The 24,706-nt window shown below is 37.5% G+C and overlaps 1 protein-coding gene across 12 annotated transcripts in view; it reads left to right on the forward strand.

The window, feature by feature from the left end:
• bltp1 (bridge-like lipid transfer protein family member 1) overlaps window positions 1-24,706 on the forward strand; it is a 121,433-nt gene that overhangs the window by 24,487 nt on the left and 72,240 nt on the right. For all 12 annotated transcript variants that reach the window (XM_088917992.1, XM_088917993.1, XM_088917996.1 and 9 more), the window contains exons 13-25: window positions 1,127-1,218; window positions 3,463-3,580; window positions 6,905-7,060; window positions 8,699-8,796; window positions 9,215-9,393; window positions 10,456-10,562; window positions 11,293-11,501; window positions 14,414-14,644; window positions 17,927-18,064; window positions 21,148-21,324; window positions 22,125-22,253; window positions 22,551-22,670; window positions 24,061-24,341. In XM_088917992.1, coding sequence (XP_088774118.1) covers window positions 1,127-1,218; window positions 3,463-3,580; window positions 6,905-7,060; window positions 8,699-8,796; window positions 9,215-9,393; window positions 10,456-10,562; window positions 11,293-11,501; window positions 14,414-14,644; window positions 17,927-18,064; window positions 21,148-21,324; window positions 22,125-22,253; window positions 22,551-22,670; window positions 24,061-24,341 — 2,035 coding nt within the window. The remainder of the gene's footprint in view (window positions 1-1,126; window positions 1,219-3,462; window positions 3,581-6,904; window positions 7,061-8,698; window positions 8,797-9,214; window positions 9,394-10,455; window positions 10,563-11,292; window positions 11,502-14,413; window positions 14,645-17,926; window positions 18,065-21,147; window positions 21,325-22,124; window positions 22,254-22,550; window positions 22,671-24,060; window positions 24,342-24,706) is intronic.

Here is a 24,706-nt window from a genome sequence, read left to right on the forward strand (position 1 = left end):
TGTCTATTTTGTAGTGTCTGTGTCCTTGTTACCGATTTCATTTTTTAACAGGATCTTTTTCAGAAATTAGTTCAAATGTACTTATACTGTAGTTAAAAGCTAGCCATTGCTGCATTCCAGCAGCTGCAGATAGAGTCAAGGTGTTTTTTCAAAAGAAACCACATTGGTGGTGGAGGAGGGGAGTCCCCATTAACTGTCAAGTGCTTTGAGTGCAGTGTCCAGAAAAGCGCTATATAAGTGTAGGCAATTATTCTTATTAATTATACCTAAGTTATAATGAGAAGGACAGTAATTTGAAGGACCGATGGTTGCAGTGGCATCAAATGCTCAACATCCTTAACTTTGGAGGTGATTTAATCTTTTTTTTATGCAGATTTTTGGAATATATTTACAGTCATATTGTTGATTGGAAGCCACAGTTTATATCTGATTAAAATGAGCTTCCTTTGTCTTCCTTTCCTTAGAATTTTTAAAGTCACTGTTAGGTATAAATTGCTTATGGCAGACTAATGGACGTTGTAAGTGATCCCCAGATCGCAGCACTACTGTAATTAGAGAAGTACGTGTGTAAAGCAGAATGATGGGGAAGGATGTGTTTGGCAACTCACAGCCTCAAGGATGTAGTATGTTCATGAACTTCTTAGTATACTTCGTTTCTCATTCCTGTTTTATAATGATTTCTGTAAATATAAAAACAATTTGTTACCATGTTAGAAAGGCTCCAGAGTCTGAACTTACTATATAATAGTGTGGAAGTGCATGATTCAAAATTTTTTGGTACTGGTACCTGAACTTTGACCATGTTTTCTATTGTCTGTATAACTGATGTATATATCACATGTATCAGTCATTTTAAAAAATAAATCTAGCAGTAAACCTTTACCACCCAGCCTGCTTCCATATAAGCTGGGATTTTCTGTGATCCTTGACATTAGTGCTAAATGGGACCATTCTCAGTATCAATAATAATCTATTGGACATGATATTGACATTGTTATTTTGGTTGTGTACCATTCTCCTGCCATTATGTGAGCTCTCAAAACCTCATTGAAAATGGAGGATTGTTGTGTTTCTTCTGATTTGCTGATGGCGACAAATGTGTTTCCTTTCTTATCTGTTTCTGCAGGCTACTCGCCCACAATTAAAGGTCAGCTCCTACATGTGGATACGACCAGCAGCATGCAGTATCGAACTCTCCTGGAAGCAGAAATGCTTGCTGTGAGTAAAGCTAGAGAAAAGTGTCCTTTTCAAGCCTTTTCATGTTTTTCAAATGTCTACGTAGTAGATGTACCAATTGGAATATACTGTAGTGCAGCTAGTGATCTGTTCTTATTTCTCACTCCAGCCAGGGCTTGACTGCTCTGTCCCTTTAAGTTGTTGTTTTTTTTTATTATGTTTTAAGTTTATTTTAAAGCCCATATAACACCACTACCAGTAATCCTGGTTTTCAGTATCTTTTTACCACTAATATGCCTTTAAATATAAGAGAAAACAGTTGTGTTGTGCATGCTTTTTTCCTCTTAGTAGAATGTGCAGTTTTTGTCTCTAAAGAAAGCTGACAAAAGCATAGAAAATCCCTGGTCCCTTCCAATTCAGAAGTCATTTTATGTGATCTTCACAAATGGAAATGCAGGTGTTAACTGTTGAAAATCAACTTTCCATTTTTGACAAAATGAATACACTTTGACAAGCCTTCAAAGAGTCCATTGAAAGACAAATCAACTACAAATACATTTTAAAGGGATTTCACTTTTAGGTTAAAGATATTCAGCCCTTTTTTCCCTTTGAGCTCATTCATGTAATTTGAAGTGTTTGTTTTGCTCAGAAATACTAACACCTGTGTAATAAGAAGTGTGGAGGTTGGCAGCTTCACAGACAATTAAAAAAGGTTGAATAGCAGTCCTGATCCCACTTATTATTCTGTTTTTTTTGTTTTCTGTACAAGGCTGGAAAGGTTATCTTTTTTTTGTGCAAGAAGCATATGGCTGAACATGAGCCACAAGTGATTAATGAGAGCCCAGCTTACACAATGACATAGTGACGATGCGTAGAAGATGATTTTTAAAAAACAAAGATATTAAATCAGAGGGAAGCCTAACAAGCCTTCTGTTGTGCACAGCAGGGTTGTTTGAGTTAATAGTCAGAAGCGCTATGCCACACCTTCCTTATCTGGGTTTGTGGATTCATGAGCTCAGACAATTTACTATTTTCTTCCCTGTACCGATATTGCTGCTTCTTGTGTTAGAGAAAAACATCTAAGTGGAATTAGAAATACTCAACTTCAGATGCAAGTTTATTTCGCAAGCTGAGCCATATGGATTTGGATGTTGCTTTCATTTTTCATTTAGAATGGAAGTACATAAGGAGGCTTGCAAAGTATGAGGTCATTCTGATGATGGCGTTTGTCTGGTTGGCAGTAGATAATCGATCCAAGTATCGTATCCAGCTGTAGCAGTGTGTTTGGGAATCAATTGCATGACTGAGGAGCTTGTTCCAGATTTCCCACAAGCCTTTGTGTAAAGAAATGCCTCCTGTTCTGTACTTAAAGCTCTTACTCGCAGTTTTCAACTCTGTCCTCGACAGACATCAACAGTGTTTTACTGTTGATTTTGATGAAGTTCATAGAATTGGTGAGCATTGTCCGTGCCTTGATGATTTTGAGGTACTTGAATTAGGCACCTTCACAGTCCTCTCTGTTGGAGACTAAAGAAACTTAAGTTCTTTTAGCCTGCCACTAGAGGACTTTTCTTTGAGCCTGTGAATGTAACTGGTTGGTCTTTTCAGGACTGATTCCAGAGCAGCATTTTTTTATATCATGGTGTCTGAAAATTGTACACAATACAATAGTTTCCCACTCCTGGATATGGAGTACTCCTGCATCTTTTGGTTTTCACTCCATCTGAACATTGTTAATTTGGCTCCTCAAGCTCTTAAATTGAGCTGTCTGCTTGTTTTAATGTTTGTACCATTTGTTTTTAAATAACAATAACTATTAAACTATTATTTAAATAAATAACTATTAAAAATGAAACCTGTACAAGGTACTGGAAGTGCCTTTAAAACTCAAAATGTTCAAGAGGCCCTTCTTTACACAAAGTGTTATGGGAGTATGGGACAAACTACCCAGCCATGTTGTTGAAGCTGATACGCTGACTTCTTTCAAGAAGAATTGGATGAGAGCCTTTGATTTAGCCACTAGCAATCAGACAGTATGACTGAAAAGTAGCATGCAGACATGCAGAGTGCTACATCACAAGTCGACTGTTAGATTTTGCCCAGTCTTGATTTTTGTATAAACCTTTTTGATTTCCCTTGGCACCTTCTACAGTTTTCAGTTTCCCTTAATTTGGTTTAAGCTGCAAAATTAACTATTTTCATCCCTGTACCGTGTTGATCTTTAGAAATCAGGTCTCCGTTTTATTTTAGGTTTACCTTGACCTTTTCATCTGATTTTGTCTGCAGTTTCACGTTAATGCCAGCTATCCAAGAATCTGGAACATGCCTCAGGCCTGGCAGTGTGAAATTGAGGTCTATAAAGCAACGTATCATTTCATCTATGCTCAGAAAAACTTTTTCACAGGTAGGTCATGTATACTGTATATGGAATCGGTTTAAATTCTAGTGGATTAGAAGAAAAAAGATCCTGTCTCTGACTGTTGTTTATTATATATTATCATGAAGTCATTATTCTAAGATGGAGAGTCATTGTTTTGCAGTATTGATCTCTAGCACGTACTGTACATTTGCTCAAATCTTGTTAAAGATGTTCCATATTGAATGAGTCACTTTTATGTGAGGAGATGGTACAGATATTTCACCAGTATTATGATCTTTGTCTACATGTTTTCTTCTTTATCATAGTTTTTTTTAATGAGGGAAATATTTTAATTTTTAAAAAGCCCTACCAGAGTGTGGCACAAGAGTACATTTTGCTTGGCTCTCCTGCCCTTCTCACACATTAGAGTGGTTAACAAATAAAAGTGTGTAATACTTGGTCTGAAATTAAATCTTCCAAATTTTCCATGTGTTGTCATCTTGGGTTATTTGGAGATGAACTTCAGTATCATGGCTCTTATCTTTTAACAGGCCCATATTTAATTATGAACTTTGATATTCAAAAGTTTCAGCCAGCATTTAATTATGCAGGTAGCCTCTACATTTATTTCATTGCTTTACAAAGCTTTCATTGGAGCTGTGGATATTAATTAGCTGCATAATGTTAAGAATAGTGAGCTTTTTCTGTTATTCTAAACAGGCCATCAGTGTTGATGAGCATCACTGCATCTGTCGTTCTCTTTCTAGTATTTATTTTTTAATTTGGTATGGACAGTAAACTAACCTTCAGTCTTTAGAATTGATCTTAATTCTCAGTATGCCCAGCCAAATCCTCACCCCTACCCACATGTGTTTGTGTGTGGCACATTAACAGGTTGGTTTTTTGGGGGGCACTTATCCCTAAAAGTGTTCATTTTTAAAATTTAATCCACTTGGCATAAGAAACAATTGGCGAGGCCAGCCCTCTGTGTGGCCTAGATTTACTGTAGTGTAAAAACAACATAATGCTCTTTAATCCTATATTTGTGTTTTGATGTAGTTGCCTTTCTTTGTCTTCACAGTGTCTGTATGTCTCCTTTACATCGATGATATTATGTTTATTGGTTTTCACAGAGTCTTTGCATTCTAATGCATAGCAATATTTGGGATCTTTTAGGGTTTTCAGCCAGGTTTTGTCTAGTGCTTTTTCTTTCACAAGGGTACAGTTTCAAGTTTCTTTCTGTCACCTACAGTCCCTAAATAGCATTTTAATTCTGTTTGTGTATTTAAATACATAAAGAAATTTAACAGGTTCAATATTGAGCATAGTTCCAGTGAGGAATCCTCACTGGGTCCTGGATAGAGTTCAGTGTTTTTGCCTTGCACCTGTGCTCTAATCCCGGACATCGTCAAATTATGGTCTGTGGTGGTTTATTATTACCCTGTGGGTGTTCAGTGTTCTGTCATTAAAGTCCATTTGTCCTGCTATGTTGTTGAAGCCAATACCCTGGCTTCTTTCAAGAAATGGCCTCTTCTTTGCAACGTTTCTTATGTTCTTAATTAGGTCCCTACAGTGCAATTTTTTGTACTTTGTCTCATCGTCATTTACACCTTTGAAACAAGGTCTGCAGCCTCTTTCTGTCAATATTTCTACTTGAACCCCTGTGATTTGCTGAAAGGGACTGTGGTGGTTATAAAAGCATTTCTGAATTAAATTAATTCATTCTTTCTTTGATTTACAGCAATGAAAAAACTAAAGACGAAAGTGCAAAGTGAATACTATTCCTTTAGAAAAGGGACAGACAGTACCTTTAGTTTTGAGCATTAGTGTAATCTAGAAGGTCCTGCCCATGTTAGTATTCATACTGTAACTGTAGTCTTGTTATTTTTTCTTGAAGCTTCCCGGTGGATCAGTCACCTACTAAATTAAATAGTCTTTAATCTGTAGGGGGCTGCATAAAAATAAATCACCAGCTCAAAAGGTACATTGGCTTTGGCTGATGATACGTTAATAGATTTTTTTTAATTATGAAATTGAAAAATTCATTTCCTGGAACAGACGTCGCATTTAGAGCATGTCCCTATGGTTACCACGTTCATTAAAAACTTTAATTTCCTCCTTAAATTTTTACAATGAGGGTTCATTTTGGTTTGGTAGAAGATGGGAATCTTTGCATTCATTTAGTCTTGTGACAGGACACAATTGAAATAATAAATTTATTAATTTAACATTGGCTTAAAATTTGCTGCTCCTCAAACTCTCAATGGTGACTTTAGACAAAACACTATCCTTTAATGACTCCGTTGTCATCATGCCAGTACTTTCCAAATTAGAGAGAGGTCTTACAGTTGATTTCCGTGGTTACTTCTGTTTTGCTCCTTATTAGTTTGAGTTAGCATTTGTTCCTTGTAGAACCCCTGAAAATAATTTTAAAGGCTATAGAAATATTTTCTTGCCGAAGGAGCAAACTAGCAGTCGTTGCTATTCATCAGTCTTGAAAAAGCCAGTGCTTTGGTCATGCCATTATAATGCCTGAAGAATTTCATAAAAATATACCAATGAAGATACCATTTGTATCTTCAGATATGGTTTAAATGACAACTTCATGCTTTCAGAAAAGCACAGCCAATCAGTGTAAGTGTAGAAATCCTAGTAAAAAAAAAATTATAACTACAGGAGAAGGGGGCAGTGGGAAATGTACAGTATAACAGACATGGAATAATCCGACGGGCTCTGTTCTACATCTTAGATTTTGCAATTGAGAACAAAGCAGTAAAAATACCACAGGTGGCTACCCTCCCTGCTATCCCAATTACTCACTAGTTTGAATACTGTTGCCTTTGGGCTGTTCTTAGTCTCATGGGGCAGTCTCCTTACAGTGTCATTGTTTCAGGCTTCCTATGGCAAACATTTTGCTGCCAGTCAAACTTCAGGTCAGGTTCAGGCTTTATTTTGACACTCTGACAGGTGTTTTATTGGGTAATGGAAGCTCTGTGTAATCACTCATTCATTTACAAGGTGTGTAAAAAAAAAAGGGCTTTTGAAAGGACAAAAGCAGAAAACATCCTGGGATTTCAATCTTTGCACAACACTGAAAATCAAGAGTTGCTTGAAACGTTTTGAGAAGTTGCACAGGGTGGTGTATTTAGTTTGAAAAAAGTGAGAACTGTCTTGGTGAGCACACAGCTGAGGAAAAGGTAGAGGTTAATTCCATGTTGAAAAGTAAAAAAATAAGAATAACATGCTTTTCATTGTGGAATTTATTTCAATATGTGATATGTGAACATGAGATAAATAAAATGAATCATAGTTATCAATTTTGTTTTTTGAGGTTTTATTCTGATTGAGTGTTTGTTCCTGTCTTTGAAGACCTGATACAGGACTGGGCGAGTGATAGTGCACCTGACATCTACTCCTTTGTGCCATACTCCTGGAAGTTCAAAGTTATGTTCTATCACTTTGAAATGATCTGGGCAGCAAATCAGCACAACTGGATCGATTGCTCTACCAAGCAGCAAGAAAATGGTAAGTCAGTGTTAGCACAACAGATCTGTGCTATAGAGCTCTTTTACAGCTGCTCACACAGGACACTTAGGTGAGTACATCTTGTCTCATAATGATGGCAAGCTGTTGGTCCTGAAAAGAACAGCTTTCTTGTTGCTAATTGCCTGAATTATGTACAAAACAAAATGGCACTTCAGAAAGCATAAACTATATTCAGTCTCCTTTGAAGATAAAAAATTAAATTCTATTTTGAGCTCAGACCAGAACAATCTTTTAATCAGCTGCTGATGATGATGATGATGATTCTTGTCCATTGGAAGGCCACTGGAGAAGAAACTGTTGTTATGCCCTTCATCAAGATGTGTTAATACCAGACTTGCTTGGTGTATGACTGGAACCTGTGGTATCAGTCATTAGGTGGTAATGATGCATATCCCTCAGGTTGTTACTTGTTACGTAACAACTCTTCACTCTTCGTAACAACTCTTCACTTGCTTATATTTAATATGCTTATATTTGTTGAGCTAATTTTTGCTCAGGATATCTAAAAACTGCCTCCTTAATAACATGTTCCAGAAACCTAAATCCATGCAAATAAGGCGATTCATTTTCAAAAGCATTTACGTTTCTAAACGATTGCAGATGGTGTCCTGGGATTGGGAGTGGAAGGGATGCTGGAAATTTATTTCCCACCATTATTAAATTAAAATGAAATAAACTAATCTGTTTTACACTGGTCTGCTTGGGAAATGTGCTTCAGCATGTTAACAGATTGGTTTATTCACTGCATAAAGGCATTAGATATCATTAGGCGTTTGATATAATGCAAAAATCGTTAGCAGCTATTTAATATGCACTGAAATTAACTACAGAAACAATGCATTGAAACTCTAAAATAGTCTTGTTGATGAGTTTACATGTGCTTTTGTTTCCTTTTTGTAAACCCCTGGAGGTTGGGGAATAATTGTGCAGGTGTGTGACTACATTATTGAAATGAATGGCGCAAGATTAAGCAGTATATAATCTTGATATGAATAAAAGGATTCCATTTTTTCCCTAATCTAAATTTTTCCTAATTTTTTAAGTTAATCAAAACTGGACATTTTTTAGTGCCCTGAATTTAGTGCTTCCCTCTGTTGGAAGAACAAGTAGGACAAGTTGTGAAGATGATTGTGGACCACCAGTTGTGTCCTTAATGGAGTACCTCACTGTGGTGGAACAAGAAGTTTAGGATAGATTATCCTAAGAAAATTATCCTGGTTTTGCCTGAGCTGTAGAAGTTGAATGTCTTTTATGCCATAACTCTAGAGTCTAAGCCTCATGTAACAGTGGTCATTAAAATGTAACTTTTGTTTCTTGTAATCAAATTCATTTTAGTTTGAAGTTTGAATTTTTGTTTTACCCCCTTTCACATGGTTTCCAGCAGTTGTTAATGTGAGCTGTGGGCAAGCTTTTATGAGTTTTCTTTCATGTGTAGTTTGTTGAAAACGGTATGTAACATGGTAAAGTCAGAGTTTCATTACTTGTCTGCTGTCCTATATTAATGTGCTCAGAATTGGGAGTTGAGATTTATTTTTACTCTGAATGACCCTCTTGTTCTCTCTTTGCAGGAAATATGACCATTACAAAATTAACAATTATGTTCTTTTTGTTTTATAGTTTATCTTGCTGCCTGTGGAGAAACCCTCAATATTGATTTCACTTTGCCTTTTAATGAGTTTGTTCCAACTACTTGCAACACCAAGTTCTCTTTGAGAGTAAGTAGCCTATACCCTCTTTTCAAGCAAGTTGATATTTGACGTAGTAGAGAAGAGAACACGTTTGTATGTTTGCTTTAGGTTTATTTTTTAAATGTTGCAATTGCATTTGTATTTGATATTCTTATTTATGACGTTTGTCCAAATATCCTTTAATGGTGTTATTATTATTCTCATGTTTCCATGCTTCTTTGCCTATTGTAATAGAGAAACACTGTTTAATTCACTTGCCCAGATTATTATTGCTGCTAAATTCAGTATGTGTGGTATGGGCAATCAGCATGAGGTTTCCTTTCCAAAGTTAGAGACCATGTAAGTAGTTGGAATCATTTACAACATTTTGCTCAGTGATTTATTGTTGTTGTTGTTAATTCTACTTGCACTGCTTTGTACATTTACCACACGTATTTCATACTAGGCAGAAGATACCGATCTCCAGTTATCACTGCCAGAATGTCACCCAAGCAGATACTCCCTCCTTACCCTGGTGAAAGATTACCAGCCAAACAAAATCCCTCCAGAGGCCTGCATTTCTTCTGAGAGCCAGCACGGGGCGAAACCAGGGAAACCACGTTGGAGAAACATTACCCAGTCTGAGTGAGTATCGCTGACTGCAGTTTGGTTGGAATACAAGTAAGGTTACGAATAAGAGGAGGCTACTCACTCTACATCTTACCTGTTTGGTGGTTAGTAGGTAATTGATCAAAGGATCTAATTCTTGAAAAAAGTCAAGATACTGACTTCAACGACATGGCTGGCCAGCCTGTTCCATACTCCCACAATCCACTGGGAGAAGAAGTTCTTCCTCTTCTTAGTTCAAATGCACTTCCAAATGGTTTTTCACTTGTCCTCTCGTTCGTCTTTCTGAAGGCCTCTGGGTTTAGTGTGTATTTGTTTCGGGTCCCCTTGTGGTTTTCTCTGTTCAGTATTGAAAAGGTCCAGCTGATTCCAATATCTTTTTATGTAAATGACCTTAATTGTACCCAGTATTCTAAATGAGGCTTTGCTAGTGCATTATACATAACATCCATTGATTTCAATTCTACACTTTTTATTTTTTGCCTTTTTTATTGCACTCAGTGTCTAGACTCTAGAGGATAATAAGCAATGTTTAAACATAAACACCCAAGTCTTTTTCAAATATGCCTTCTTCTATAATAAGTGGTCCCCGTTTTGTATTTATCATTTGTTTTTTCTACCCAAAACAATGCGCTGTTCTTATCTCCATTAACCAGGATGAGCCAGTGCTCTCCCAGTCTTGAATGTCTAAATCTTATTGTAATCTAATGTTTCGACAGTGGCTTGCCAATCCTCCTTTTTTGGTATAGTGTGCAAACATGACCGGTTTGAAGGGCCAAAGTGTATGTCGGCCACGGTTGTTTCCTTTGATTTACCTTTAACTTTCTGCTTTGGTCTAATTGCTGCTGTATTGCCAAAAAGCCTTAACTTTCATAGATAATGGAGTGCCATAAAAGCCAAACTAATATGAAAAAGACACCCCAGTTGTGTTAAACTATGTATGAGCATCCACAGTAACTAGGGAGAGAGGCCTTTTCTTTTCCCCTATGTGATGGATTTCTGCTACTGTGAGTAAAAGTGATGAAAACTGAAACACAGATGAAATGCTGACAGTTGTGGTGGATGTCTTTGAATGTTTAGAGCTGGCTGGGTTGACTGCTGGAGTGTTCCAAATTTTATGCTCACGATTGACTACACTTGGCATCCTATTTATCCTCAGAAGGCCGACGAACAATTAAAGCAATCCTGTGAGTATTTTGAGCCCCATTTGTGTTTTGTAATGAATAGTGAAGATCCATCAACTACAGAGAAGACATCCAAGATCATCTACATTTGCATTTATAGATCCCATGCTATTATGAATTGTTCATTTTGTTAATCCTTTATGTTCTTTAGCTTTTTAGATGGAAGACTATATGGTAAAAACCATTGATAATTACTGATTTGTTTGGTTGTTTGGTCACCTTTAAGCAAAGTGACTTGCATTTAGAGCCATTGCACAGTATTTACCGGAACAAAGGTACCACAGCAATATCTAATTTGGGATTTGAACCCAAATCCTTCATGGTACACAACTCAGAACCTTAACCACTGCTGCCCAAACCTTATTTTCTTTTAGAAAAGTCTTTACTAAATACGGTGACAAAGTTTTTATTAGTTTAGTTATTTTTGTTTTAGACTCAACAGCTGCAAGCTTGTGTAGAGGTTATAATTAGTGCAGGCTAAATCCATGTAGAAATGTGAGAAAATTAAAAGAAACGGGTTTGGCTGTGGAGCCTTCTACAAGTAATGCTCCATAGTTTTTTCGTTCATTTTTACTGGAATGTTTGTGCTTGTTTGTTTGGAGTTCCTACACTAACCTTGTCGTTCTCAAATTAATGTCTAAATTAAAGAAAACTACAAGTGTTCTCATACAGATAGAACTTTCACCTATCGATTATCAGTCTTTGGTTTTTCATGTAGTATTTCTTTACCCAGTGTCAGAAATGGAGGAGTCCATGCTGTCCGTCCTCAGACCATCACAGAAACCTCCAGAACGTGCGGCGGCGTCTCCTGTCCAGTCTAGCAGACCTCCTGTAGACCCCTCGGAGCTGCCGCCTGACAGACTGCACGTGGAGATGGAGCTGTCGCCAGACTCGCAGATAACTCTCTATGGGCCCATGTTGAAAGCTCTTGTGTCGATAAAGGTATGGAGTAATAGACTTTGAGAACTCTTCTTTTAGAGACACGGACAAGAACTGTAGTCTTGAGATGGTTATATATGAGGAATTCTACCAATTTTGTTTTGCATTCACATTTAATTCTTTTATGCTTTGTTTTCATAAGTTCTGACAACCCACTAACATATATATCTGCAACTGGTATGTTTCTTGCAGAAAGGCTGGTGTTTAGTAATTTTTTGGGGGCTTAGTCTTTCAATAATATTTAATATATCCTTACACTTGATGCAACTGCAGCCAAAGTGCGCTCGCCATACATCAGCTATCAGTGGGGAGGAGAGCAGAGTAATGAAGCCAATTCATAGATGAGGATTATTAGGAGGCCATGATTGGTAAAGATCAGGGGGAAATTTTGCCAGGACATTGGAGTTACACCCCTACTCATTTCAAGGAAGGTGTTGATACAGTGCAGTATATTAATACAAGACATCTTCATGGTGGGAATCCTGAAAACTATAGATCATGAACTCCATCCTCCTGAGTGATTGTTGATGACATTGGTCAATATGTATACAGCAGATGTCAAAAATACATAATACAGATGTATTTGTGTTTTCTAACACATCTCACTGTAATAGTCATGCGATGACACTCAAAACTGTTTGGGATTCTTTATTTGAGGCCTTTTCAGGACAAAAAAACTAACACAGGGGCATTTAAAAAATACATCTAAGAGTACTATCACTGTGCATGCGCTTTATATATAAGTCAAGAGCTAATTACAACCATGAGAGAATGTGTATTCCTACACCCTTTGATAATTAATAATTAACAAATTAACTCCCACTGTAGCTATCTACAAGCATTGTAGAGGCTGTGTAGTGACCTCTAGTGGTAGGCCAGCTGCAATTACAGACCTCTTTACAGCTGACTGCCACAATGAGAGAATTTGTGCATACCTGAAGGTATCTGTTACAGTTAGATCCAGTCCTCCTTATATGTTCTTCTCTCATGCTTGGGGGGGCAGGGTGCCGTGTAGAATAACATCCTTCGAAACGCCCTGTGTATGTGTACAAAGGATTCTGCAACCCCATTTCTTAATCTTCAACTAGATGTATGTTTAGATGCATAAGAACAAATAATTCTAGTTAATACCCATGTTCCTGTATTTTATTGGTATTGGTGACACCCTGTTTTAATATTGGATAATGGCCAAGGTCGTTAAATTAGACTTATGGTATTTGCTTAAGAGCTATCTGAATGATTTTGCTAATTATTAGACAAGTTATTTTTATTTATTTTTAGGAAAAGAGATTTACAGTTGTCTCTAAAAGTGTTGGAACAGCAAAGTTAAAAAATGTTCTTCTTTGCTTTACAGTTAAGCATTTTTGTATTTGTAATTGTGACATTATATTTGCAATATAATGTTTAATTTTTAATTTTGATTCCATGCATACACTTGATCACTTAAGAACAAAAAACGTACTTTGATTTCAGGTAACCATCAGTATTAGGACACATTCACATTAAGTAAATTAAAGAGTGAAAAAGCTAGTTGTTTGCATATCCCTTTATGACAATAACATTGTCTTCCATATAGGTTAGCAAAATAATTTAGTAAAATTAAGAATTTATTCTGCTGCTGCTGTCATTACATACTTCATCTATAAATACAAGTGTACCATTTTCAAAGGAAGAAATGCATACCCAGGCCATTACATTAATTTTAGAATGCTTCACGAATGAGGTACTGTTCTTTGGAACATCTGCAGACCGTTTTTTCTCCACACTTTAACCTTTCCATCACTTTAACTTTTACATAAAACTTTGTTTCAGAATTCTCCTGGGTCATCTTTGTACTTCTGAGCAAATCCTAATTTGGGATTTCTGTTTTTGGTGTTGATGAAAGGTTTACATCGTGTGGCTTAGCCTTTGAAATTCTGCTGTCTCAGTCTTCTGTGTACTGTGGATTTTGATACCCCTACATTATGGAGGTTGTTGGTGATTTCACTGACATTTGTTTTAGAGTTTTGCTTCATAGCTCTGATTTTTTCATCGTTATCTGCAAATGATTATCTTGACTGATTTGGTACTCATACCCGTTGTATCTTTCTTCAAGTATTTCTTTTTTCTGTGATACACTTCTAATTGACATTGTCTTTTCCTTAAAAGAAGTCTTTGGTTTTGATGCTAAATTGTCAAATATGGGGTCCAAATAATGAAGTCAAAGTGAGACCGATTTGATAGGATTCTCATAATTCTTTTATGAGTTCCTAATTATCTCTTAGCCAATTGTCCCAGTGCTTTCACTCTTTCAAAGTAAAGTGATTCAGCACTCTCAAGTTCTGTAATTGACCCAAGAAAGCAGAGCTGCATTTACATTACTAATAACAAAGTAAAACATCTATTTACCAGTCGTGTTTTTTTTTAATGAAAATGTATTATTATTAGTAAATGGAGAAAATTCCGATTTAGGCTTCATTGTCTCAGTACTTCTGGAGGCACAATATTTAAAATTTCCACAAGTGCAAAATGTCAATGGTACAGTATAGCACATTTTTGGAAAGAACTCGTATACACCTGCATTTGAAACTAGTTTGAAAGAAGTTCAAGTAGGAAGCTGTGTGAGCATGCGTAGGCTGCAGAGGAACAAGTAAAGGTTTATTCCATGCTGAAAAGAAACACCAAAAAAAAAAGCCAAAACGTTGTTTCCTTTCACCATGGAATAAACCTTTACTTGTTTGTTTCAGAGAAGCGTCTCCAGCAGCAGGGTATTGACATATTGTTTTAACAGTTTTGCAGTGCTGCATGGCAAACGCTGTTCCGTTGCTCGCCTTCTCTGAAATCCTGATGCTCCGCAGTCCATTCATGCTCCTTTTGAGACGGCAGCTTGTTTTTCCATGTTCACTGAATTGATGTTCCCCGTTTTTCTTCTTCAGGAGAATTATTTTGGGGAAGATGACATGTACACCGATTTTGAAGAAGTGCTCTCGAGTCCTGTGCTGTCTCTCTCCACATCCTCCAGCTCGGGATGGACAGCGGTAGGAGTTGAGGACGGTAACAAGAAGGATATTGAGAATGGAGGCAAGCAGATCCATCCCCTTACCCTGCGCCCCTGGGACATCACTGTGCTCATTAACTTGTACAGGGTGCATGGACGACTCCCAGTGGTGAGTGCTATGTAGCAAGAGCCTAAGCTGTCAGGAGGAAACTGGCCTCACAGCAAGAGCGGATTATTTTTATAACCACATAAATAAAGCCTTCTTCAGGGGGTGTTACTGTACCTTAATGTCATTATCCAGCTGCATTTGAGGAGGGTTTTCTATCTTCTTGGGGGGGAAAAAAATAAAATGATAGTGGATTTAGCTGTGTGAGAGGCGTACCAATTGCCACAGTGCTTTCTTAGGAAGGTGATTCCATTTCTCTCCTTTGAGGACTTTTCAAAAGCATCCTTTTGTTTTCAATGCTTTTTTTTTCTACCTGAACAATCACTGTTCCCAGAAGCTTTGCTTTCTACATTTACTGTCACTTCAGCTTTGTATCAATTGGTTTTCACTCCTCTCCATTAAAAATAACAGTTGATCCTTTCTGGATTAGTGCCAGTTGTTTTCTATGTTTAAAGATCCATCTGGATTGTTTATTTTTGAAGCCCTTACTAAGCCAGATTCATTCACACCGCTGTTGGAAAAAGGAACAAAAACCATTATATTGCTGAATGAGTTGTGCATTGCAGTAGTTGCACTGTAATCCATAATCGCATGGCACACAGCAAAACCATATATGTTATCAATAATTGAATTTATAAAATGTTATACCGGCCTCTGACAGTTCCACAGAAAACATGCAGTAGTAGCATGCATCACCATGGTTAATGTCGAGGATGTCTTTCAAGACCACAGGCAAACGGTCATCTCCACAACTTGGGAATGACAATGAAAGAATCGACAAAAAGCTGCGTCTACCACTTTCTACCGAAGTGCTCATTATTAGGATACCCCATAAGGAATAGGACTATTGCTTGTTGCTCCATGGCATGGGCTATGAAACAAGTGCTAAATCCAAAGGCAGCAGTTGGAGATCTCCAATGCACACAGACATCTTCAGCATAGAAAGTGTCCTAAGTCCACTAACGTGGAATGCATAGCTGGGTTGCAAGGTAGAAACCTCTGGTAAAGGAGCAACTCAAACTTGCCAACAATCAGTTGAATGGGAATTGAAACGGTGTTTAATGGTCAGATCAAATACAAATGGAATTTTTTAGATGTGATCATCAGTCCTAGGTCTGATGTAAAAAAGGAGGAAGAAAATGTTGAGAAAACACTTATACTCACTATAAGATATTATGGGGGATATGTTATGGTTTGGGTTGTTTTATTACAACGGTGGGTCCTGGAGCCTTTGTCAAGATCTGGTAATTCCTGAACTTGAAACAAGTACCAGGATATTTTGGCCAGACACCTGCTTCTTTCTGCCAAGGATCTCAATCTTGGCTGAAAATGGACATTTCAGCATTACAGTGATCCAAGGCTTATCTCCAAATCAGCACGCAGAATCTAATAGCACCCTACAGGGAGTGTCAGCATAATCCCTGCCAGAGAAGGATTTACAAAATGCTAACTACAAGGATATGAATAAACATGATTGTCATATTTGTTTCGACTTTTATTTTTGACAGATGTGTCTTTGCACTATGGAATAATATTTAGATTACTTATTTTGGAATGTTTTAAGCAAGAAGCATGATCAATTCTGTAAATCTTTCCATTACTTAATGTTTATTGTTCCTGTTTCATCGGGGGTACTCAAGAATTTCGAGGGCATTATCTTTAAGAAAGTTTAGGAAGAATTTTTGCATTCTCTGATAATGTGAATATCTAATTCACATTATTTGAGGTGTTGTGTTGGATCTGCTTTATGTCCTTAAGTGTGTCCTGTTAATTCAGCCGCTTTTCGTTTAGCAGTAAATGCAAGAGTGAATGCAGGCACAATTGTTGCATTATCACTGACTTTTATAAAGTCTTGCTTCTAAGTAATTGGTTTTTAAACTTTTTTTCTCTTCAATAACTTATTGAACTTTCTTGTTCTCCGTGTTGGACATGAAAACATATATTATATATTATTTGATATATTATTTGGAATTTCACTGTGTCACCATGGATTCAGGGGTTTGACTGGTTACCTGGAGATCACATTCAAATGTCCTTTCTATCAGAACAATAGTTTCCTGTTTCGGTATTCTGCATACACTGTAAATAAGCACTCTTCAACAGTGAAACTATTTATCCCTCCCATTTTCTAACCGCTTCATCCAGTTTGCTGGGTGATTGCTGGGAAACAGGAGCCATGCTAAAAACAGGAAAGAGATGGGATACACCCTAGACAGGACGCCAGTCTGTCGCAGGGCACACACTGATACTGACACAGATGCACTTGCAGCCAGGTAACCTAGCAGTATGTCTCTGGACTGTGGGAGGAAACCAAAGCACAAAGCCCACAGGCAAAAACCCATTTGAACGTGGAGACCATACAAACTCCATGCAGATAGCATTCCAGATCTGAAAGTTAAACCAGGGCATCAGTAACATGAGGCAGCAATGCTAACCACTGTGCCATTGTGCCTGCCTGAAGATATTTATTCGCATCATAATTAGCTGGGAGATAACACAGAAGTAACACAGGTTTCTTTTGAGCATCAAAAGTAACATGACAAAATGTCACTTTTTTGTGGCAGCTAAACTAACAATTTCAGCATGACATGGGGTAAATTCGTTAATCTTATTATCATTTGTCATCAAGAGTTTCCCTCGATTTCTCCTGGCTCTAACAAGTTGCTGGCTGAAAATACTTGGATTTCATGGAGAAAAAGTAAATTGGTGGCAAAACCAGAGGATGTTTTGTAACCAATTCGTAATTTTTTTCAGCTTCTGAAAGCACTTTGCGTTTTGTGATAATTTAACCAGAATATCTCTACTCGGTTGTTTTCGTATAAAAACAACCTAATGTTTTTAACCAAATGTTTGTTAATTTTGCCCATTTTCCTTAAAATATCGATTTTGGAAGAACATGAAAATAATGTGTATAAAATTTGTTGGTGGGAGCAAGATGGTATTTTTTTCTTAAACCAGTTCTGAACTCAGGTATTAAGAAAGATGTTTTGTTGTTTAAAGTTTGTAGTAAGTGTCTGCTTTGCAGACTTCTCTTCCAGTGTTGTCTCATGGGCTTTGTTTTCTTCCATTGCTTGTCTCCTTAGAAGTGGTTTGCCTTGAACTTTCTGAAAGTTTCTTACTCTCTTGTTTATTAATTTATCTACAGTAGGTTATGCTCCATCGAACAGTAAATCCCAAGTCTTTTTTCTGCACAAGACACTTGAGACATACAGAGATGGGATTGATCATAAGTAAACAGAGTTTTGGAGTTTCAGGAAATTTATATTTTTTTCCAATTATTTACAGCACTGCAGCAGCGATGGTCCTGAGTGTCCAGCAGCCTACCTAGAGAGACTTTGCTTTGAAATGAAGAAAGGCTATAAAGAGACCATGCTTCAGCTAGTCTTGTCTCCAGTACACATCTTTGTGAGTGACAATTATCAGGTAAGCTTAACACAGCTGAGGGGGTTGGTCTTTTGCTTATTAAAGTTATGTCACAGGAATGTGAAAGATATACCCAAGTGCTTAGGTTAACCCGCAGTACTTACCCTGTTATCTGAATTCCTGTATAATGCCTAAACAGGCTGGCAAGAGAAATAACCCGCATCCTAAATTGTTGGAATGCAATTCAGTGCTAATTCCTGTAAATCCAGATACCCCAAATGAACGGGAATGGGAATCTCTCTGTTTTTTAAATCTCTCAGACTAAGAAAAGATAAGATCACTTTATTAGGCATATACAATTTCTTGCATTAGGAATTTGTCTTTCTGCATACCCCAGCTTGCTCCCCATGAGACACACAGACACACAGACTGGGAGAGAGAAGCTTGGGGTCAGATCGCAGGGTCAGCCATTTATACGGCAGTTGGTGTTAAGGGCCTTGCTCAGTGGCCCAACGGAGTAGGATTCCTCTGCCGGACGTGGGATTTGAACCGGCAACCTTCCAGCCACAGACGCAGCTCCTTAGCCACAGTGCCACCACTCTGCCCATACTAGGAGAGAGTTTTTAGCCTGGGGATTCCCCGAATAAGGAAATCAGAATAAGCAAGGTTCAAATTACTTATCTTGTTGCTTCTTTCATCCCTGCTTCTGGACTAATGATGACTCTAATGATTTCCAAGGAGTTAATTAACGACATTAAGTTTCCCTTTCTTCCTCTGTGTTTATCAGTCCTGCAGTTAAGTTTTTTTTAAATAGTGAGAATTGCAAATGTTAGCTATTATGACTCCTCTCCTGTCATCATATTTTATTAAGCATCACCTATGCATAGCTATTTTACTCCGTGATTTGTATGGTGATGCTAATTTTGGTTGCATATTGAAGTTGGTGATTGTGTTAGTTTTATGTGATTGATAGAATGCTGTAGCTTTTACTTAATATTTTTAAGATGCCAAGCTGGAACAGGTAATTAAAACGGGTACAAAAACCATTATTAATAGTTATTATTAATATTGCATCCTTGCACCATTACACAGGGACTGACTTACTCTTCTGTGGAAGACTTGAATGTCTGCTTTTCACTTTCATCCATTGAGCTTAGCACTTTGATCCATGCTAATAAACAGGAAAGCAATTGGTTCACATTTAAGTGAAAAGCAGAGTGCATCTGGGGGAGCACCAATATTTTATTTGTCCTGTAACACAAGGAAAGGGTTGTATTTTCCTTACAACCATCTTTTTATATATGCTGTGCTTTGGATCATAAATGATGACAATTTTTTGTTGCCACTTTATCCAAAGTCATTTACATTTCTTTGCAATTGCGCAACATTTAATGGAGCAATCAGGGTGTAATATCTTCCTCAAGGGTACAGAAGCATTTCTCCATGTGGGGTTCCAATGTACAGCATTATCCCAAGTCCAGAATTTTAACCACTTCTTCAGACTTGAGCCTAATTTCATCAATCTCTGTCCCTTCCGAATAAGCATGGTGTTGTCTGATTATGACAGGAACATAATTTTTAAATCTGAAATATAAGAATACAATTGTATGCCTTCAACATGGTAAATTGATCTTTGAATGCTTTTATTCTCTCTGTAATTGTTTAAGAATGTAGCCTAACTGAATACTAATACACGAATATCTATTTTCTACTTACAATTATAAATGAACTGAGTGATCACAAACTGTGCTCTGAATTTATCAAATTACTGAAAATTAAGCTACCTTGGGACCTTTTTAAGTTCTTGGTTATCAGTTTCTGCATGCTGACTGTGTAAACTCTGAGATCCAACACCTTAAGAAAAAAAAAAGATTTTATTCAGCCTATATTAAATGTAAATGTATTTTACATGTAAATGTAAAAGCATTTTAATTACCTAAATAGATGGTTATGAATGACCAGCTGAAGTGCCCTAATTTTCAATTAGCAAGATTGATCTGTAACATGCAGATGTTGCTAGAGCCTTGAAAATTCTGGACTGCGTCTTTTGATGCATTTAATGAGTCATCAAGGGGATTACCGCGTTGCATGCTAATACGGTTATGACATTTAAGTAATAATTATTGAAATGGATTATAATTATAAATAAAATCAAGGAAATAATACCAAAGGAGAATTTCTGATTTCTTTACATTACTTATATTTTTATATTTAGCTTATACCTGTAAGAAAGGCAGTTTTAGAAGTGTTCTGTTAATCATATTAAACTATTTGTGTTAGGTTTAGTAAATTCTAAGTAGTTTCTTTTCTGTTTTATGTCTGGGTTTGAAACAAAAAAAATCATATTTTAAGCAGTTCATGAAGCCTTTCAGCATGACATTCATGACAAAATAATAAAGGGTTTCACCTGTGCTTCACAAGACCGATGCATTGTGCATAAATATATAAGTAAACTAGTAACTTTAAACCATCTGTAAAAATTGCTGCACATTCAGGCTTTCAATAGAGTTGTCATCGTAGTGACGCATTTTAACATGTGCCTTAAGCAAATGCTTTGTAGAACTGCTCAGCTTTTATAGAGTAACTAAAAATTGAGGTCTTGTTTGAGAAGTGAACAGTCGAAAAATATGGATTCAAAAAGCAAAACGGGGGATGAGAAGGACTTAATCCTGTTAATGACTAAAACACACATTTAAAAGACGACAGCTGATACTGGTGAAACAGCTTGAATGAACCGAGCATTTTTAGTCTTGAATAGAGAAGACTACGAGTGGAGCTTATACAAGAGTTCAAAATCCTTCTTCAGAAAATATCGATGAAACACAAACCAGAGAACAAAGGTGGAAACATGGTACTGTACTTAAAACCAAAGTTTTGTGGGTATATGTAACAAGCAACCCAGGCATGTGGTTGAAGCTGAGACGTGAGGGTCCTTCAAGAAACAGTGGGGTAAGGTCCTTGGCTCAATAATATACTAACTGCCAAATGGACCAGAGGGACTTTCTTGTTTGTAACTTTGTTCTTACCAAGAAATTGGATTGGAATAACGCTGGCTGTGGACTTGCCTTTTTATAGTATTCTTGTGTTTTCATTTGCATTTCATGGTGTTGAAAACTCTTGTTTGGTTCCTTACCTTCCCCCAGAGGCCTGCCATAGATGGAGTTCTTCGAGAAGGGCACATCAGCCTGTCAGGGCTGCAGCTCCGGGCCCATGCCATGTTCTCAGCCGAAGGTCTGCCCCTAGGGAGCGACACCCTGGAGTACGCCTGGCTGATCGATGTTCAAGCTGGAGCTCTGACAGCCAAAGTAACCATGCCCCAGGTAACTCCGAAAAAACATTGTATCAGTTAAGTTTTTGTTTTTCGGCTTTCAGCTGTGATATAATATTTTTGGAGTAAATATAGATTCATCTTTCATCTGTTTATCTCTCTGTTCCTGGGAATGAGAAGTCGTGCAGAATGAAACAACTTTCAAAAAGCAGTTCTATATCTTTGAATGAAAGCATTCGCCCACAGATGAGTAGAGTAGGTTTTATTTGTGTTTTGTTTATTTCCGAACGGGCTAGAGGTGCCATTCTTATGTGAATGAGTTTCGTCTGAAATATATGCCATATAGGAATTGTACAATCAGTCCATTTCCGGGTATTAATATAACAAGTCTTTGTAAAAAGCTACCATTCACTCAGTCTGAGGCAAAATATAATAAAACAATGCCTTCAACAGTGGTAAAAATTTAATCATTTGGACATCGGGGGGCAGATATGTAAGTAATGAGTTAAAATGGAATTGGATATGTCACGCAGTGATGAGTAAATCAGTTAAATCGAGATGATTTTAGCAGAAAATAAATCTCTCCTACCGGAGTTGTGCAATTTAAATTACTAGTGGGGTGGTATTTTGATTATGACATTTTATTGGCATACAGATTTCAAAGCAAGTTGGAGACGGAGGGTGGTTAAGGTGTGATTGAAGTAAAGATAAAGGGAGGTTTATTATAAAGCAGCATGCTCCAGGTTTCTGACAGTGTGCGACTGTGTGGTAATATTAGAGGTTATTAGCGCGTTGATCTGTGACTGCGATCCTGCCTTCTGACCATGTTGCCAATGCCTTCTTGGCCTGCAGCTGGCGAGCCTGTTGGAGTGGGGGGAGACATTTGTTTTCCATGTGGTGTGTCGGGAGTTCCAGCTTGAGAGACCGAAACCTGTGGTCATCTGTCAGCATGGAGTGGATAGACGCATCTGTGAAGCAAAGGTGCACAAATATATTGGTTCACACCTCCTGTTGTGTTTATTAGTGAGCCTTTTTTTTTCTTCTATCAGGACTCATCTTATGACCTAAAAAGGTTAAACAAAATGCACAACATTATAGTAAATAGTGTAAACCATTTAAGTTTTCTTTTATATCCACTGTTCTGTGAATTGTATTGGGAATTGTTAATGGGATCAGTTTGTTTTTACGTTACTAGAAAGAGTCGACAACAGTCAGGCCGGGTGTTCTTCATCGAGAGTGTTACAACCTTTGTTTTGTGATGCTGTCTCTGACCTTCAGCTGCCCTGTGTCCCTGGGCCTTGCCGGTCCTCAGAAGACCTGAAGTATACCATGACACGGCTGTCTGTAGATGGAGCAGACCTCTTCATTGTGGAGCACGGATGTGCAGCTAATATCAAGGTTCCTCTTTCATTGTTGCTTATGCATCTGCACATTTGGTGGGCTTTACTGATATGAAACTCTGAAGGGTCTCCACAACAAAAGGCAAATGGAACTGCAGATGCACGGAATGCTTAATGTAGTGCCTTACATGGGAAGAGTTCATGGAAAGAAGATAAAATCCTACAAGCTGAAGTATTAGGCTAAATCAAAGTCCTATCAGTTCATGGGGAAAACATAGTCTTACTAGCTGATTGAAATCAGAAGTAAAATTTAATAATGGATTCTTCCATAAGCTTCTATAACTCAAATTGTAAGAACTTTAGAAAAGGTTCTAAACAAAAGGAGGCCCTTCTGCCTTAAAGAGCAGGCATGCAAATGTCCTAAAAATATCTCTTGCGATAATGGGCTTGAAATAATGTTTTTTTGGGTTTTTGTTTTTGTTTTAGGTATCCATACACACAGTGTAGTTCTTTTGTTAGGAAAACTGAGGAAGAACAAAACCTTACTTCAGCAACTTGGCACTGTAATTAAAAGTTTATTGACTGGGTGTTGGCATTTTCAGTTTTGATAAACTATTTTGCATACAATTGTCAATATTCTGTTTTTATTGATTTATTGCTTGACCCTTAAGTGCGAACTGTTATCCCTACATATCTGAACAATCTGTAGCAGGCTTCCAACACATGAATATATGTAAAACTATGATTGGGCACACAAAAACACAGGAAACTGCTTAAACTGCTTAGAATATAGCCAGAGCCCACTTCTGTGTCATAAGACCTCACTTTTATGCTGGGACAGCGTTAAAAAATCTTTGCTACCACTTTATGATTATGTGATAGAGCTACTTTGTTTTTCCTCTGATGTCATTTCTCACCAAGACTAGCGTTTCATTTTTTACCTTTAAAGACAAAAGTGAAGTGTATGCGCTGCAAATTCTGGCAAGATATGTTCTTAAAAAAATTGAATTGGAAGAAAAGGGATGCAGTGTATCGGTGTTCTGGTTATTGTAATGCATTTCACATAGCTGTCTCATTTCTGTCAACGTTCTAGTTTCTGATTGTTTCATTTTTTGAGATTGTTTTATTCTGTGATTTACAATACCTACAAAAATACAAAAAAAATATTAATGTTAATATTTGCTAAGGCAAGTGGAGACATCTATAGCTGCCCAAAGTTGACACATAGAGAACTAGAGTATGCATTCAAATAGTGGGGGTGCCGTCTCCTTATTATTAATGTTAATAATAATAAAATAATAAAAATAATGATACAAAATACTATAATAATAATTTTACTTGTCTGTAAGAGGCTATTTGAATAATAACTGTTAGTCATGATGTATTCTGTGTCTCAAAAGTATTTCAGAAGTTCACTGTTTTCACATATCATTCCTATTGTTTTTCAGACAAGTGCTATACGGCTGGCAAATTGTAACCTCCACAATCAGGCGGTGGGAGAGGGTGTGAGCGCAGTGGTTCAGGATGTCCAGATCAGACAGTACATCGAGCAGCAGGACGGCTACAGGCTGGGCGTTCAGCCCTCTGTCCTCCGCAGGTCCTTCTGGCTGGAAGCTGGCTCTGTCAATTTTGGACTCATTACTGCCGATGTGGCTTTGGCTGCAGATCACCCCTCCAAACATGAAGTGCAGAGACAGTTCTTAGAACTGCATGACGGCAGGACAAAGAGGTGAACCTTTAACTCGAGTCTCAACACCATTTGAGCAGCTTAACATCACTGGCAAAGTATTAGGGATGACAAATCTTATACTTCTATTAAAGGTCTCAAAAGAATTGGGGCTCCATGAACCAGTTAATTGCTCACAGTAGCAAAGATCAAGCTTTATAGGCCTGCCATAGCTGCTTTTAGCTGGGCTAATGTCATATAACGACACTGACTGGAATTTCACCAGGTGACGCCAGGGTGGGAAGTCTTGAATTGACCATGGGATCCTTAAATTGTTGTGAGAGAGACATTGCTCCTCTAATCAGTGCTCTATTGTGATGCACTGTGGCATCACAATACAGCTCACCAGCAGTGGGTGGTAGGAGCCA

Source organism: Atractosteus spatula, chromosome 1, assembly GCF_055471065.1.
Source record: "Atractosteus spatula isolate fAtrSpa1 chromosome 1, fAtrSpa1.hap1, whole genome shotgun sequence".
Taxonomy (NCBI): Eukaryota; Metazoa; Chordata; class Actinopteri; order Semionotiformes; family Lepisosteidae; genus Atractosteus; species Atractosteus spatula.